General features: G+C 40.8%; 1 protein-coding gene across 1 annotated transcript in view; it reads left to right on the plus strand.

Annotated features, from left to right (window-relative positions):
* IQCH (IQ motif containing H) overlaps nt 1-15,875 on the plus strand; it is a 50,403-nt gene that overhangs the window by 14,171 nt on the left and 20,357 nt on the right. The window contains exons 11-14 of the mRNA XM_084213836.1: nt 3,125-3,208; nt 5,281-5,456; nt 8,524-8,796; nt 11,717-11,908. Of these exons, the coding sequence (XP_084069962.1) occupies nt 3,125-3,208; nt 5,281-5,456; nt 8,524-8,796; nt 11,717-11,908 (725 nt within the window). The remainder of the gene's footprint in view (nt 1-3,124; nt 3,209-5,280; nt 5,457-8,523; nt 8,797-11,716; nt 11,909-15,875) is intronic.

Raw genomic sequence — 15,875 nt, forward strand, 5'->3', positions numbered from 1 at the left:
AAACATATAAATGATTCCTTTTAAAAGAGGGATTTGAAAGTGCTGCTTGGAAAAGTTATTCCTGCTTGTTTTTATTAAATGCAGCTATGTCTGGATATTTCCAGTATTCCATAGGGATTTTGCATGGATTAAATCATGATAAGCTTATTAAAATGTAATGGAAATATTTGGGGTTTTTTTTCCTTCTTTTGAAATGTTAAGATTTAGACTGATTTTGAGAAACAGCAACAAAAAATTCTTAACATTTGAGCAATTTTGGTTTGATCTAATTTTAAGAACAGCTGATATTTAAAACTTTAAAAGGTAAAAACATGAAATCTCTACACTAAAAACTTTTAAAATCTAACAGTAAAAATTTTTTACGTTTAATTATTCTGCTCCTGCACATTTGATAACTTAAAATTAAGAATTATTGAAGTAGACTTGGAGGAAGCTTAGAGGAAAATTTAAACAGCAAACATTTGGTTCAGTCAAAAAGGACTAAATATGTAAAATGCCAGCTGATTTCAGCAGTATTTTATTTTTTACTGCCTTTTGCAACCATAAAAAAATTTTTAAGCTACAAAACGTGGGACAGAGCAGATAATCGAGAAGACACCAAAGTTAGAGGATACTCAGTGATTTCTCTGTTCAGTTCTGTAAATCAGAAATAAAACCTGAAATTCTCTGCTCAGTGTCCTTGATTTCAGCATTTGGGACGAATCAGAGTCTGATTTTTCTTCCCTTGCAGGTGGAATTCCAAGGAATGGTGATAGAGCCAGGAGGGTGAATTTCTCATTTCACAACAGTTTCAGATTCATGTCAAGTCTCTGGAAATAATCCAGGAAAAGGGATGGTGCAGAGCTTCAATTGTACTGCTGGGAGGAGCAAATGGTTCCATTTATTTCACCCAAAGAAAAACTTGGGATTTCTAGGATAGCTAAAAAAACAAAGCAGAATCCAGTGGTTAAGGATTGTTGTCAGGCAGAGTGAGGAGAAATGAATCTGAACCTTTAAATCAGATTTACATTTGCACAAGTGTGTGCCAAACACAGAGAAATTCAGTTTTATTTATGAAACCTTGGCTGTTATTTCCTAGAGCTGTCCCAGGTCCTGGGGAGCACCAGGGGAGTGATCCCAGCTCCTTTTCCTCCTTCCCCTTCAGATCCTGCCCAAGAACCTTTCTGTCCTGTCCCCCTCTGCTGTTCCTGTTCTCCAAGGAACCTTTGAGGATTCTTTGTTGGGAGAAGCCACTTGGAGACGAGCAGAATTTATTAAGGAAATGTCAATTAAAGGGCTGAGGTTGAAAGGGGAATGAATGAATTCCTCTTATTTGGAGTCCTGAATGCCAAGCCCAGTCCATTCCCAAGTGTTCCTTTGGCCACATCCCAAGTTCCAGCCACCATTTGGAATTTCTTGCCCAGCCTGGGGCTGGGTCAGGAACCAGAACTGATGGCACAGCTGCACTGCAACATGAGGCTATGCTCACAATATATTGCATTTATTTGGCCTGGGTTTTGTTTAAACTGGAAGAAAAGGAATATTAACCCTTTAATCAGCTTTCTCAGTGTCCAGTTTTGGAGTATGGAATGTTCAAGGTGGGTCTGGAGGAATGTGGTTCATCCTGTCCAGTGGGAAGGCAAGGACTCACCAGCAGTGAATATTCCTCATTAAATCTAATGGGGTCATGCCAGTGCAAGTTAATACATCCTCACTTCATATGGTTTATTAACCTCCCTGTCACAAGTACAGTGCTACAACCCTGCATCTGCAGAGCCTGAGCAAATTGCAAATTTTAACTTATTTAATTGCCACTTTGTTACTCCTTTCATTTAATTCCTGGTTTTCCAAGTGATGTTTGCACGTTATTTTTTGGCCCAGTTCTTAAAACCCAACGTTTTCAGGGCAAGGAAATCAGCTGCATTCTGAGGCTGACTTTTAAATGGTTTGAAAATATTAGGCAGCATTTTTAGTGCCTTAAAATTGGATGAGAGAACAAAATGAAGCCTTGAGACTAAAGTTTAAATACTCCGAGCAACTTTTTTCTAATCACTGTAGCTTAATACTAGAGGAGTAAAAAAAAATCAAATCAATATATTTTACTTAGAGGAGTTCTCCAAGTGCCTGGTACCACTGTGCAGACTGCAATATGTAAGTTTGGTAAGAAATGACCAAAAATTAAACTGGTAATTTTAATTTCTCTGTATTTTCTCATGTTCTGTGTGCAGTTGCCGCAGTACCTTAGAATGCTGATCACTTGTAGTAATTGTCTTTGTAATTAGGCAGAAATATCCACTTTGCTGTTTTCTACATGAAAGCACTGAAATAACTGAGCAGATTTTAGCCAAATTGCATTTTCCCTGAGTTCTGATAATTTTCCATGTGCAGATGTATGGAAATGTAAGGATCTTGTTCCTGAATCAGTGAAGTTTTTATGCCAAACACTGAAAATTGGGATTAATCCTGATGGATTAAACAATTAATATCCCTGGTGGTGCTTGCCAGTGGAGCTGTGGCTGTTTGCACAGACACCACAATTCCTTTGGAATTCCACCAATTTGAAAATTACAGCCTTAAAAAAAATTATAGTTACAGTGCTGCTGTCATTTCCTGCAGTCTTTTTGAATGTGAGCATGGAATCAGCTGGAATTGTGACCTGCAAAGAGATAATCCAGGCTCAGACAGGCTGTCACTCACCTTTCCTCTGCAACAAAGTGAGCAGGTAGCACTGAGACATCTCCTTAATGAAGTGGCTTTGGTGCCTTTTATCTGTGTGAAGGACAAAATTACCAGGATTCTTGCTTAATGATGGTGTCATTTTTTTTTTCTCCCCCAGTGTTTACAAAAAAAAAAAAAAAAAAAAAATCCAGCAACATGAAAGACTCCCAGCAAAATGGTCTGCATGGTTCAATTAGAAAACTCTGTAGGGCTGTAACATTCAGGTCTGTATTTAAAATGACAGAAAAACGTGAAGTTACATCAGTAATAAAAGTAAATTCAGAAAAATGCTGCAGTGAGTGCTGTGAGATTTCAAATAGGGGGTTTTTTCAGCTTTTTTGAATCCAGAAATCTGATTTTTTTCTTTCCAAATCTGTACCAGGGGTTTTCTGACTGCAGTTTGAGGGGGGCTTTCCTTGTTTTTCAGGATATTCCCAACACATCCGTGAGCACATCCCTGACCTTGCTCTCCAGCAGAACCTGCAGATGGGGAGGCTCTGTGACATCCTGGGTATGTGATCAGCTCCTGCTCTCTGACTATTCCCCAGCTGGCCTTGAAAGAAAACAACACAGGCACTTTTGTTATTATTATTAATATTAAATATAGAGCTCAGAGAAGCTGAGAAGGAATTGTGGCATTTCCTGGCCATGTTATAAATAAAAAATCCTGCTGCTTCCTTGCCCCTCTGTGCTGAGGTGGAGCAGCCTCCTCCTGTGAGCTGCTCAGCCCCACAGAGTGTTCAGCACTCCCAAAATCAGGGAGCCCATTCAGGCTCACACAGAGAGAAAGATGTGCTGCTAAAGAGCAAGCCCTTATTTAAACCCCTTTTTTTTTTCCCTTTTAAATCAGCAAATGAGGCAAAAGACATCTATTTAAAAATTTTTTTTCCTGATGGGCTTCTTTTAAGCAAAGCAGGGGAGGATATTAGTTAGCAGTGACCAACTGCATTGGCTGCCTGGAATGACATATTTTACATGATTCATGTATATTTCAGGATCATGATTATTTTATAAATGCCATTTAGTAAGTTTGGAACAAAAATATATTAGATGCAGAAATTTACAGTTGCCTAAAATAATAATGTAATTGCCTTTATATATTATCTAGGCACTAATACTGTTTTTTTCCACTATACTGTTTTATTTTTTCTTTTTTTTAACGTGGATTTTTTTGGCTGTTAAATGATACAAACTTAAAGGGACAAAGTCACACATTGAACACATATTTTTTTCTCATTTCTGAACATGAAAATTGGTTCTGCTGTAAAATAGACTACCAGGAAGACACAAACTAGTGAAATATTAACTAAATTATGAACTGGATCATGTGCTTTACCTGTGCCTGGCAGAGGAGCACTGAGATTTTCCATTTTGGTTTTTCTTTGGAAAAGCAGAGGATTTCCTTGCTGTTTGTGACCTCCTGTGAGTTAAGCTGCCCTTGAAGCCCCACCATGTCCTGAGGAGACTTTATCTCTCTTTGTAGGGCGCTGCTAGAGCAGTAAAATGTGCTGCAGCTTTTTATTGCCTAAATTCACCAGAGTTGTCAGTTTTGCACTTGTGTATTGACTGGTGAATGGTACTGAACTCTTCAGTAGTTATTTTCAAAAGTCACCTGGTAAATAATTATGCAAAGACTCTGCTTGTGGGCTCTGTGGTACTTTAATGCCTCAGGTGAGTTCTGGCCTCACTTTTTAAATGAGAATTATTTCCCTGCAGCTCTGGCAAAACAAAGTCAAGCAACGGGATCTCTCATTCACTTTCCAACATTTGGCTCAGGGTTTCCTTGTCCAGGCCTTGCTTTGCTGCAATCCTTCCAAGGAATAGCAGTTATCCCTGGCACTTGTGCACAATAAAACAATGCAAGGCTTCCCACTGATTTGGATCAAAATCTTGGAGTGCTCTTTGCCTATTGATGCCTCAAGGCCCATTAATTCATTAGCTCATCTATTACCATTAATATTTTAGCAGAACAGAGTGATTGCAATTTTCCCAAACTGCCTGTATTACAGATTTTCCTTCTGTGTGGACACAGCCCTCAGCCCAAGCTGTTTTCCACGAGGAAAAGCAGATTTCCACACCGTGCTGCCCTGCACATGCCATGCCCAGCAATGGTTATTAATGATGCCCCACCCTGAGCTTTTGTGTGAGCAGCACAGGAGTAGGAACAGCCCATGGAAAATCCAGGCAGCGTAGAAAATTGCAATTTCCTCAGCTTTCTCAACTGAATGGCTCAGTTTTATAATTTACTGGCATTAATGGGATATATTTTTCAAGCAGTTCAATTCCCATTGATGTTAATGGGAGTTGGGCTCACAAATCCCCCTGCACCACTTCCCAAATCCTGCCCCAATATGTTCTGCAGATTGAATCCCAGGAAGCAGCTCTTCCTTTGGGTCACTGCCCTGCCTTCAGAGAAATGCTGAAGCACGGCAAAGAGCCCTAAGATTTGGGAATGAAACCCCACTTTTCTTGATGTGCAGTGCATTTTGAGGAGAGCTGTGGGTGAGCAGAGGGATGCTGGCATTGCTGTTGGGAGTGTTGCACCTTTCTCCCAGCAGTGAGCACTGTGCCCCTTTGTTTCAGATGCCAACGTGGACGTCATCTACATCTGCCCCCTTGCTCTGAGTGAGGAGTTACTGCAGTATTACCATAAACTCCTGGGTCTGCAGGCAGCTGTTAGATCTGGGAACCCTGAGGACATGGCTGACCTGCAGGACAGGTTCAAAATTCTCACCCCTGAAGCTATAAACAGCTTCCCCGTGAGTTTGTCTTCTAATTACTACAGCTTGAGGGATGCAGTAAAATTAAATTGGAAATTTTATAACTTGCAACGCTCTGGTACACATCAGTGAAATATTATTGCAAGTTTAAGGGCTTTACTGATTAGACTACTAGTTAGAGCATTGGAAATAAATATCCTGGTTTAGCTTTATAGGCTTGCTTGAGATAGTCCTAGATTGGCTATTTGCAGGCTCTTGTCCCTTCTGACTCTGTGCTTGGGACTGGGAACTTGATAGATTTATATCTCTAAGCAAATCATAGCAATAAACCATTCTTATTACTCAAACTTTATCTCTGGCTAGCCCAGCACTCAATCATTGCTGTGTTTGCAGTGGCTCTTGCAACTAAATCCAGTGCAGAGCTCCTTAAAGAACAAGGCTTAAATAAAGTTGGGTAATAATACAGAAATCTGAGTTTCAAACAGATCAGAATAATGCAGAAATATGAGCTCCATTCATACAAAAGTGATAGTTCCAGAGTAACAATTAATACTAGAGAAATATTAGTTCCAAACCTGTCAAGTCAGGTTTAATTTCATGTGCTAAAACATGTTCTAATTAATGTACAGTGTGTTCAGTGTTTCTGGAAATGCTGCAGTGCAGTGGACACTTCACAGTGAATAATAGTTTTATATTCTAAACATTAAACCCACAGTGTCTTGGCTGGGATTTGATTTTTATCAAACTTTGTGGCACATTTAGGGGCTTTACTTGAAGCCCTGCTGCTGGTTTTGCTATTTTTTCTTTTTAAGTTGCACTTTGACAGTCATAGCTGGATGCTGGGTTACTTTTCCAACAGTAACTCCCAACTGTGAATTAATGCCAAAAATTTGTCAGGAGAATGGGCAACACCAGATTTTAGGTGAACCAGGCTGAGGTGACCCATTGCTCTTCAGTGCCATGCACCTGTTAGTGTGTAAAACCCACCTTGTTTTCATTTAACACATTTAATAATTATTGTTTTTAATGAATGCATCCTCTGTGGAGAGGAATCTGCTCAGAGCTGCTCCTGGTCATGCCTTGGTTTCAGTGCCAATTTGGGCTGTGAGGTTTATAAGTTATTATAAAGGATCTTTCTCCTGGGTTATTGAATAAAAAGCTTTTATTGCACCTAATGGATCGAAATTTATTCCCAATCAATGAAAGTGGCTTGAAAGCCACTTCAGAGGGCTCCTCTTAGCAATTCCAGAGGCACAGATCAGCCCTGCACATTTTGCCAGCTGTTTTGGTGGAACTGGATGGAAGAAAAATGTGTGGAAAAGGCACAGCTGGCCCTGATCCTGCACTTGAGGCGTGTCCAGCTGGAGGCAGCTTTGCTCTCCTGTGACCCTGATGCCAAGGGCAGATCTGGGATCTTGGGAAGCTGAAAACAAAACAAAAATCAACAGGTTTGAGAGCCAAGAACTTTGGTTAATCCTATATCCACTGTTCCTGCTGGAATCCCTCAGTTCTGCTTTTCCCTGCTCTCCCTCCCACTTCCATATACCCTGGCAGCTCTAGCACTCTCAAAAAGCAGGAATGAAGCAGCTTTTACAGCCTGACCTCTTAATTAACTGTAAAATCCATTATTGAGGGACACAAAGCAAATCTCCTCCCTCCAGCCCCACCGTGGCCCTGGGCTGGGAATGGATCCTGTTCCCTGCAGAGCTCTGGGATGGGCCAGCTCCCTGCTTGGGACCAGGGCTCAGCTAAAGGGAATCCATGGGTCAGGACTTGGAATGGCTTGGCTTTAAAACTGAAGCAAGCTAAGGGCTCCAGGTGATTTGTGTGCTTTTCTTTTCATCCTTAAATTTCTGTAATTCTCCTTTTTTGCTGGAGCTTTGGAGAGGGTCCCATTCCTGCTGTCCTTGCAGGGTGCCCAACTGCTTCACAGAGAGATTTGGGCACTTTTTGGAGCTGTGTTTGGTGTGAGAAAGCACCAAGGGACTGACAGAAGGAGATTCCTCGTGTTCTTTTCCAGCACCATCCTCCCTATCCAAGCAATGAAATCAGGATTTCTACTTCAGTCCCTGGCAATGAACACCCAGGACTTGGAAGGAAAATATTCTGTGTTCTTCAGTGCTGGAAATCCCTGGCAAATCCAGGATTTACATTATCCTGAAAATTCCTGAGGCCTAAAGGAGATGAAATCTCAATAGCTCAATAGGAAGAGGATTTTCTCCTTGTTGGAATTACGATTTGTTCATGACAATTTATTGCAGTAGATTTCTCTTGTGTAATTTCTCCATCCCTGTCTCATCCTCAGTATATTTTTGGGAAAATAATTGGAATATATGCAGGCCATGCATGGGATATGTTGTTTAAAACATTTTTGAGGTTTCACCTGCCATGAGTGATAATTTAAATTCGGTTTGTGAGGTATGTCATGAGCTGCCTGTTCAGCAATAGATCTTTTTTTGGGAAGAAATGAGAAATTCTTTCCAAAAAGTTGGAACCCTTGTGTTTTAAGCAAAAAAAAAAACCTACTACAAAACTGCTCCCCTCTCCTTAAGTGGTCCTTTAGATCAGCAATCAGAGCTCCTGTGAAATGGAAATGTGCATCCCCAGTAATTTAATGTAAGCACTGAAAGCTTTTGTAAATCAAAGTGTTTTATTCTCAGAGAATCCCTTCAAATACCCTGAACTGTATGTGAAATACATTCCCTGCCATAGGGAGGGGGGGATTCTTCATTTTTGGTATTGATTTTGAGGAGCTCTGGAGTTAAACCATGCCAGGAGTGTTGCTGAGATGAATCACTATTATCCAAAGGCCAGCAGCCTCTGTGCCTGACAGAAGGATAATTCCACACGGATCAAATAAATACAGATGTGTAGTAATTAGTTCTATTCCCAACGAGGCCATTTCCAACCCGCTAAAGATGTGCACGATTATGGAGCCTCACCCCAACAGCTTTTATCAATTTAAACTGCTCAGCTACAGGATAGGTCATAACCCAGCTGCTATTAATAATGTATTTATTGTGGGCAAAATTAGGAATTAGGGGGAGGAAAAAACAAAACAAAACCCCCAACACTTTTCATAAGAATAAATGTTCTCTTTTTCCAGGAGCATCACATGTGCCTGGCCACCGTGCTCAAGTACAGCCCCAGGACAATGCAGAGGCTGCAGGTTCTGCTCCAGGGCAGGGATGCCTACATGGTTGGGGGTGTTCCCCACCTGGATGATTTGGCTGTGGCTGACCAGCTCCAGGTGCCACTTTTGGGCTCAGAGCCAGCAGTGGCTCAGCTCTACAGCACCAAGTCTGGCAGCAAGAGAATCTTTGCCAGTGCTGGAGTGCCAACCCCTCCTGGAGAGTGGGACATCCACAGCAGGGAGCAGGTAAGGGTTTGGGTCATTCCGGGAACTCCATTGATGAGACCCTCATCAGGGAACAATAGTTTGATATTGCAAATATTAAACCTACAGTGCCTTGGCTGGGATTTGGTTTTTAGCAAACTCTGTGGCACATTCAGGGGCTTTACTTGAAGCCCTGTTGCTGGTTTTGCTTTTTTTTTTCTTTCCTAACTGAACTTTGACAGTCATAGCAGGTTTTTTTCTGGATGCTGGGTTTTTCTTTAATAGTAATCCCAACTATTTTTCCAGTGGTAACTCCCAAACCCTGGTGGGTTTGATCAAGTCTTGGGTGAGGCTGGGTCCTTCTGTGGCTCAGTTAAATGCAGTTTGTGCCCAGGGCAGGAAGGAACACAATTACTCTGAGGTTCTTCATGGGCTTGAGGATATAAAAGTGTTTGGTCCAATACTTGAGACAGTTTGTGCTGGTGCCCCATGGGTGAAGTCATGAAATGAATCCAGTTTGCCATTGACTGAAGATGCACATTTTCCAAAACTCCTTGTTCTAAGAGGAGGAAATCTCCCCTTCAGTCAGCCTGTTCCCACTGAGGTTCACTGAGCATCTTTGCAGTTTTTCTTTGCAGCCTGTCGTTGCTAAATTAATCTCTCTTGTTGGCATGACCAGTAGGAAAAGAACAAAACCCTATTGAACTGAAATTACGAGGCACAAGAGGTTTCTGTACTTTCATTTTACATGTTTATTTTGCAGCCAGTCCCTCAGTATTTTATTCTCTAAACTGATTTTGCAACTTACAGTGATATGTCTAAGTATATATTTTAAAAAAACCCAACATTTTTATGGTGGTGTTACTTCTCATCCAGGAAAATAATCATTGTTAAGGTTTTTTTGTAGGTGCTCCTGCTTCTTCAAGAGGCTTTTCACATTGCTTTAGTTTTTATTAATCACCTTTAGCACTGAACAGTCTAAGCTACACAAATCCATTGCTACTTCTCCAGTAGATGAAATAAATATATGATCAATGACCTGCAAAACAGCTGTTTGATTTATTTGATTCACGTAAATTATTTAACAATACTTCTGGTTCATCCTACAGGGTTATGGAATTTCTCCTTCTGTTGTTTGCTTGTATGAAATATTGACATTTTAGGTTAAATAATCAAAGTGAGGTGACACCATGGTAAAGCACAATTCAATTTTCACTTAAAGATAGCACATAATTCTTTGTGATTGGTACAGTCCTTACAGGATTATTGATCCTTTTCATTACTGTAGGGGGAGCCCTCAAGAAAAACACATTTATGTGATTCTCAAAAGCCACAAATGGAACACATGTAATTGTATTTTAGGTCAATCTTTAAAAAAAAGAAACAAAAATCCCTCAAATTACTCTGTAAAACGTAGAAGACTCCAGCCAATGCAACAAGATCTGAGAATACTTTTACCAGGTTCAAAGTCATTTGCAGTTTCTAAGAAGCTAATTGCATCCTGCACCAGCTGGGCAAAAGGCATTTGGAAGCCATTTCAATCTGTGTACATACACAAATAAATAATTAGCATTTTTATAAAGCCTGCCTGGTACCTCCTCTGTGCATTTATAACCATGGGATGCAGCAGAATTTCCCAGCTGTTTTGGCTGGTGCTACCCTGGCACATTTTTGCACACAGCATCGTCCACCCCTCGTTGTTCCCTGTCACAAACATCCATGGAGCACTCCTGGTGATCCAAAACCTCAGAAAAAACAAAAAAACAGCACCTGGGCAGGTAAATCCCTCTGTGCAGAAAACAGGGATGCCTTCAAAGGCAGCTTTCAATCCATACCCAAACAGCTGTAACAACAAAACACCTCTGAGAAAATGAACCCAGATTGTTGGATTATGCCCTTTGCTGACCCACAGATGGGCAACTGAGAGGCTTTTCAAAACTTTTATTCCATTTTCAGACAATACAGATGTTATAATTCATGCCATTGCAATCAGAAGCCAGCTATTTCCTAACTGCAATTCATTAAAAGTGTTTCTTGGCCTATGAGCTTCAGCCACACCATGCTGTAAATGCCTTAAAGCCAGTCATCTAAAATTGCCCCTCATGGGTCCTGCTACAATGCATCTTTCAAAGTTTTATTTCTCTAAAATATCTAGTTTTATTTGTAAGGCCAACCTTTGAAAGTTGTTTCCAGTTACATTTCTCTCTCAGTGATGTCTGTCCTATCCCATGGCATTTCTAAGTCAGCATGTCTTGGCTCAAGCTTTGCATATGGATGCACACTAGGTGTCTTCTGTCAGGCTTTGAGAATTTCCTACAAATCCATTTCCCACATTTCCCCCTCTCTCTTGGACAGAAAAAACTTCTTTGATGGTTTTATTCATCAATTGCCATGCACAGTGAAGCACACAGAGCTTTATCCACTGCCATTGTCCCTATAATAATCAATGTATAGAAATGTATTTTAATAAATAATTATATATATAAAATATTATATAATATATAAAATATAGTGTCTATATTATCTAATATATAATATTTTATATATAAAATATATCATACTCTAGCACACAGGGCTTTATCACTGGCATTGTCACTATGATAATCAATGTATAGAAACTTATTTAAAGAAATAATTATAATATATATAATATCATATAATATAAAAATGTAGTATATATATTATGAAATATTCTCTTTTCTATATAAAATATATAATAATCAAGGTATGTAATCTTAATAGTCAATGTATATAACCTTAAAGCTCCTTTAGCCAAGGTGCAAAACTCTGTCTTTCAAATAAGTCATCTAAGTCATCCCACTATGTGAGCCTTCTGTCAGGCTTTGAGAATTCTCTACAAATCCATTTCCCACACATATTCAGGAAAATGCATGGTAACAAATGTCCCAAATAAATATTTGGGAGCTGGAAGTGTGAAGGGTTTTGTGTCCCTGCCCTGCAGCTGCTCCGTGCCCTGAGCCAGCTGATCCTGGACAATCCGGAGGTGCAGCGCTGGCTCTTCAAGGTGGATGACGAGCGTGCAGGAGATGGCACTGCCTTCTGTGATGTCACTTCCCACCTGGAATGCTACCCCTGGATCCAGAGGGAACAGCAGGGACACGGCCCCGAGGTGTGGAGCGAGAGCCAGGCTCGTGTGAGTAGCAAAACTGCATCTTGTGTTTTGTCTTGGCTCTTTAATGTCCCCTGAGGCCCCTCCTCGCTGTAAATCTCCTCCCTGAGCCTTCATTTGAAGGTAAATGTTGATATCACAGCTCAGCCTGGCTTCACAAAGCAGCAGTAATTCAAATAAAACAGGGAAATATTCCAAAATATTCCAAAATATGAAGGAAGGCCTGGCAGCCAGCCGAGGAAGGACTTGTGTCGTAACGCTTCCTATGCAATAACGGGCAGGGTTTATACATTTTTTGGTATAAATTTTATACATTTTTTAGCCAAAGTGAGGATATATAAAAGAAAGTTTATAGGCAGCACAGCCTGATCTCCACAGAAAATTGGAATTATTTCCATAGAAATTTGGAATTATTGAAACAAAGATTAATTGGGATTGGGATTGAAATAGCTGAACACCACTAATATGAAATCATAAAAACGGATTGGTTTTTCAGCTGGTTTTCTATGGTTTGTTTTTCCTGGATGTTTTGCCTCATTAATAACTTTTAAACCTGTATGAGACAACACTTGTAAGTTTTGGTGATCATTAAACTCCTGTAAGTTTTATTACCAGTGGTGTTCAGGTAAGGAGAGCCATCTATAAAAATCTAACTAAGGGAAACATTAGAGCATGAGCTCAGGCACTCCTGGATTCCTAAGAATCCCCAGGACTGAGAGGCTGGAAGATGATACATTTTAACTGCAGAAAAATCCATATGAACCCACACTTCATTATTCTGGCGTTCCAAGAACTATTTGTAGTTTAAATATTCATTGGTATTTAAATGTGTTAATTTCAATAAGCATTTGATATTTCTGTATATCTTGCCAAAGTCATTCCTAATGTAATGGTTTTAAAGCCAGAAGGAATGTATCCAGAAAAATTGTTTAATTTACATAAACTACTCATTATAGCTCCTCTGATTTTTTTTAATTCAATCAAAACGGGTTTGAAATTTGGGGTTGATTGAATTATATTGTATATTAAAGTTTCAAATTGGGCTGATTACAGTTCTGCTGCGTTTGACAGATACAAAACAATCCCACATTATAAAACAGAGCTCCTGATGGAAAGCTGAAGGGATAATTCCTCTGATCTGCAAGTCAGGCAGGATGAAGCAGAGCCTGAAAATCCACCCCAGCAGGGCACAAAGCTCAGGATGTATCCAGGGTCTGCTCCCAGCACCTGAGTCAGGACACAGCAAGGAGCCAGCAGCTCCAGGTCTGTCCCTGATATCAGTGACATTCCCTGCTTCTGTGCCTTATTCATTCTTTTCCTAAGTGCTTCTGCATGAAGGACACAGTGAGCTCTGACTTCCTTTGGTTCTCCTTTTACTCCATTTACCTCGAGCTTGGATACAACCCATGAGAAACCCTTAAATGTAAACACACGCTGGCAGTTGGGATATAAACATGGAATAATCTCATTTCCCAAAGTCAGCAAGACAATTCCAGGCCAGTGCTGACACGAGCTTTGGCAAAGTGCTGGCCAGAGAAGCTCTGGGTTCCTGATCCCTGGAAGTGTCCCAGGCCAGGCTGGACAGGGCTTGGAGCAGCCTGGGATGGTGGAAGGTCATGGGATGGGATTGATGCCTTGGGAAGGCTGACCTGGACAGAGTTCCAGAATAAAGCAGGGATTTATCCAAAGGATCTCCTCCATGGATCCACCTGGGGCAGCAGCAGAGCCCAGCCAGGGCTGCACCCAAGATGAACCAAAATGGCCCCAAAATGCACATGGGGCACGGGGTCTCTCCCTGGGATCAGCTCTGCTCCATTTGCACCTTGCAGTTCATTGTCCCATCCCAGCTTTAGCCCCTGCAGTCCCACCCTGCTTGTTTTTCTCTCTCCAGCCCACGGGGTTTGTGCTCCTGGCTGAGATTTGGGTCATTTGTCCTTGGTGCCCAGCTGGAGCAGGAATTGTTTTGTCTCTCTGCTCTGTGCACAGAGCTCAGCATCCCCTGATGTGAAGCCCAGACCCACACACTAAAGCAGCACAGAATGTGAAAAATATAAAATCCAAACCTGAGGCATCAGGATGCTCCTGAAAACCCCTCCCAGTCCAACCTTTCTGTGATTCCAAAGTGTGGAACTTGCTGCTGTTTTGAGCACCTTGAACATTGCTCCAATTTCCCAGCCCTCCACGTTTACCCTCTTTTGAAAGAAGGACCCACAGCCTCCCCGAGCCTCAGCACAGGAGAGCAGGGGATTAAAACACTCCTTTGTCAGGGAACACCATTGTAATGATCCACATTTAAACATCAAAGCAGGAGTTTGTGCTTTCATGTCCTGGTGCAGTGTGGGGACCTGGTTCCTTTGATAATGAAGACGTCGTGTCACTGCCACACACAAACGGATGCTGGCAGGTTATTAAAAAATTCAGCTTCTTGATGAAAGACTATCCTGCAGGCTAGGAGCACAGTGAAAAGCCTCTCCATTCTGGTGGAATTATTAGAAATGAGAACATGACTGTAAGCACTAAATTATGGTAATACTTACAAATAGCATCATTTGCATAGCAGTTTAAGACACACCACCCAGATTTTCCTCAGTGGCGTGGAGTAGGCAACAGATTAAAAATAATGGACTTGGTGAGTTTGAACTGTGTAAAAATCTATTCCAGCTAAAAATGAGCCTGGTTTTAGACTCCTCAATGCAAATACAACATTGGGGCAGGCCCAAATGCACAACAGGATTATGGATGGGTTTCACCTTGTTAACTTAATGCAGCCTCTGAGTTATCTGAACAATTAATTTGCAGCTGCAGGAAGGGTTGAATTCATAAACTGCAAAATGTCTCCAAGTCCATCAGCCCCCTGTGCACTGCTCAAGTCTGTCAGCAGAGGAATTTCATCCTGAGGCCCACACTCCAGAGAACTGCTGTACTTTTGGCACTTGTGGGGTTGTTTCTGGAGACATCTTCCAGTGTGGAAAAGAACTTCAGAGTCTGGCCATAGTTGTGCACAAAAAAAAAAACAAAACCAAAAAAACCCCAGTTAATCTGATAAGGAGACTCAGTATCTTGTAGGGTGAATGATGATTGTAGGGAAAAAATAAATTCATTTTTAACATCTGCAGGTTTTCTGTGCTAATTCAAGCACTAGTCACTCCATCCATAGCACAAAAAGTGGTTTTGCTGCTGTAAGAAAAAATTAATCATTTTTTGGAATATCTAGATAAAGATATCCATAATCCTTAATAATATATGGTATAGCTGGGCATCTCCTTCCTGCTCCAAGTTAGCAGCTCAGATTCTGGAAAATCTCACCCAAACTTTTATGGACCCTTGCTGGGAGACTCTAAATTCATGGAAAATTCTCATTATTGCTGAGACAATCTCTGGCTTGGAGGGATTCTGACTTCTTGGAGGCTGGGAGAGTATCCAAGCAATGGGTAAGCTCACTCTGTCTTCATATTTTTCTTAGGACTCAAACTTCCAAATCTCTTCCTTTTTAGGGCAAAGAGAGCATCACCTTCCTGTTGGCAGTGCCTTTTTCCTTCTTTTAACAACTCCCTTTATATACATAACACAGGACTGTAGGATCCCATCCTCTTGTATAACTGTGGAATTGTAGTAAATCACTAGATTAAATTACTACTGAAATTAATTTTAGAATTATCTTTTATTACCCTGTGACTTAATTAACCACCAGGACCAACAATATGATGTGAGTTTATCTAGCAGCAAGTCTGAAAAGAACAAACATCAGGCTGGAGACAAAAAGAAAGGGATAAAGAACTGAAAATCCAGGGATGCAAGCCACAGAAAAACATGCAACAAATAGTCTCTGAATAAACCCTTAAAACTGGTGATAGCTACACAACCATTTCAAAACTCTCCATCAAATATCTGTCATGGGGAAAACAAAATATTTAATGCATTTGGGCAGCCCCTGCTAGAAAAATGTTTGAGTTTTACTCCTCCAGTTAAGTCAGAGGATTTTGTCTCTATT

The sequence above is a fragment of the Fringilla coelebs genome, assembly GCF_963513975.1.
Source record: "Fringilla coelebs genome assembly, chromosome: 12".
NCBI lineage: Eukaryota > Metazoa > Chordata > Aves > Passeriformes > Fringillidae > Fringilla > Fringilla coelebs.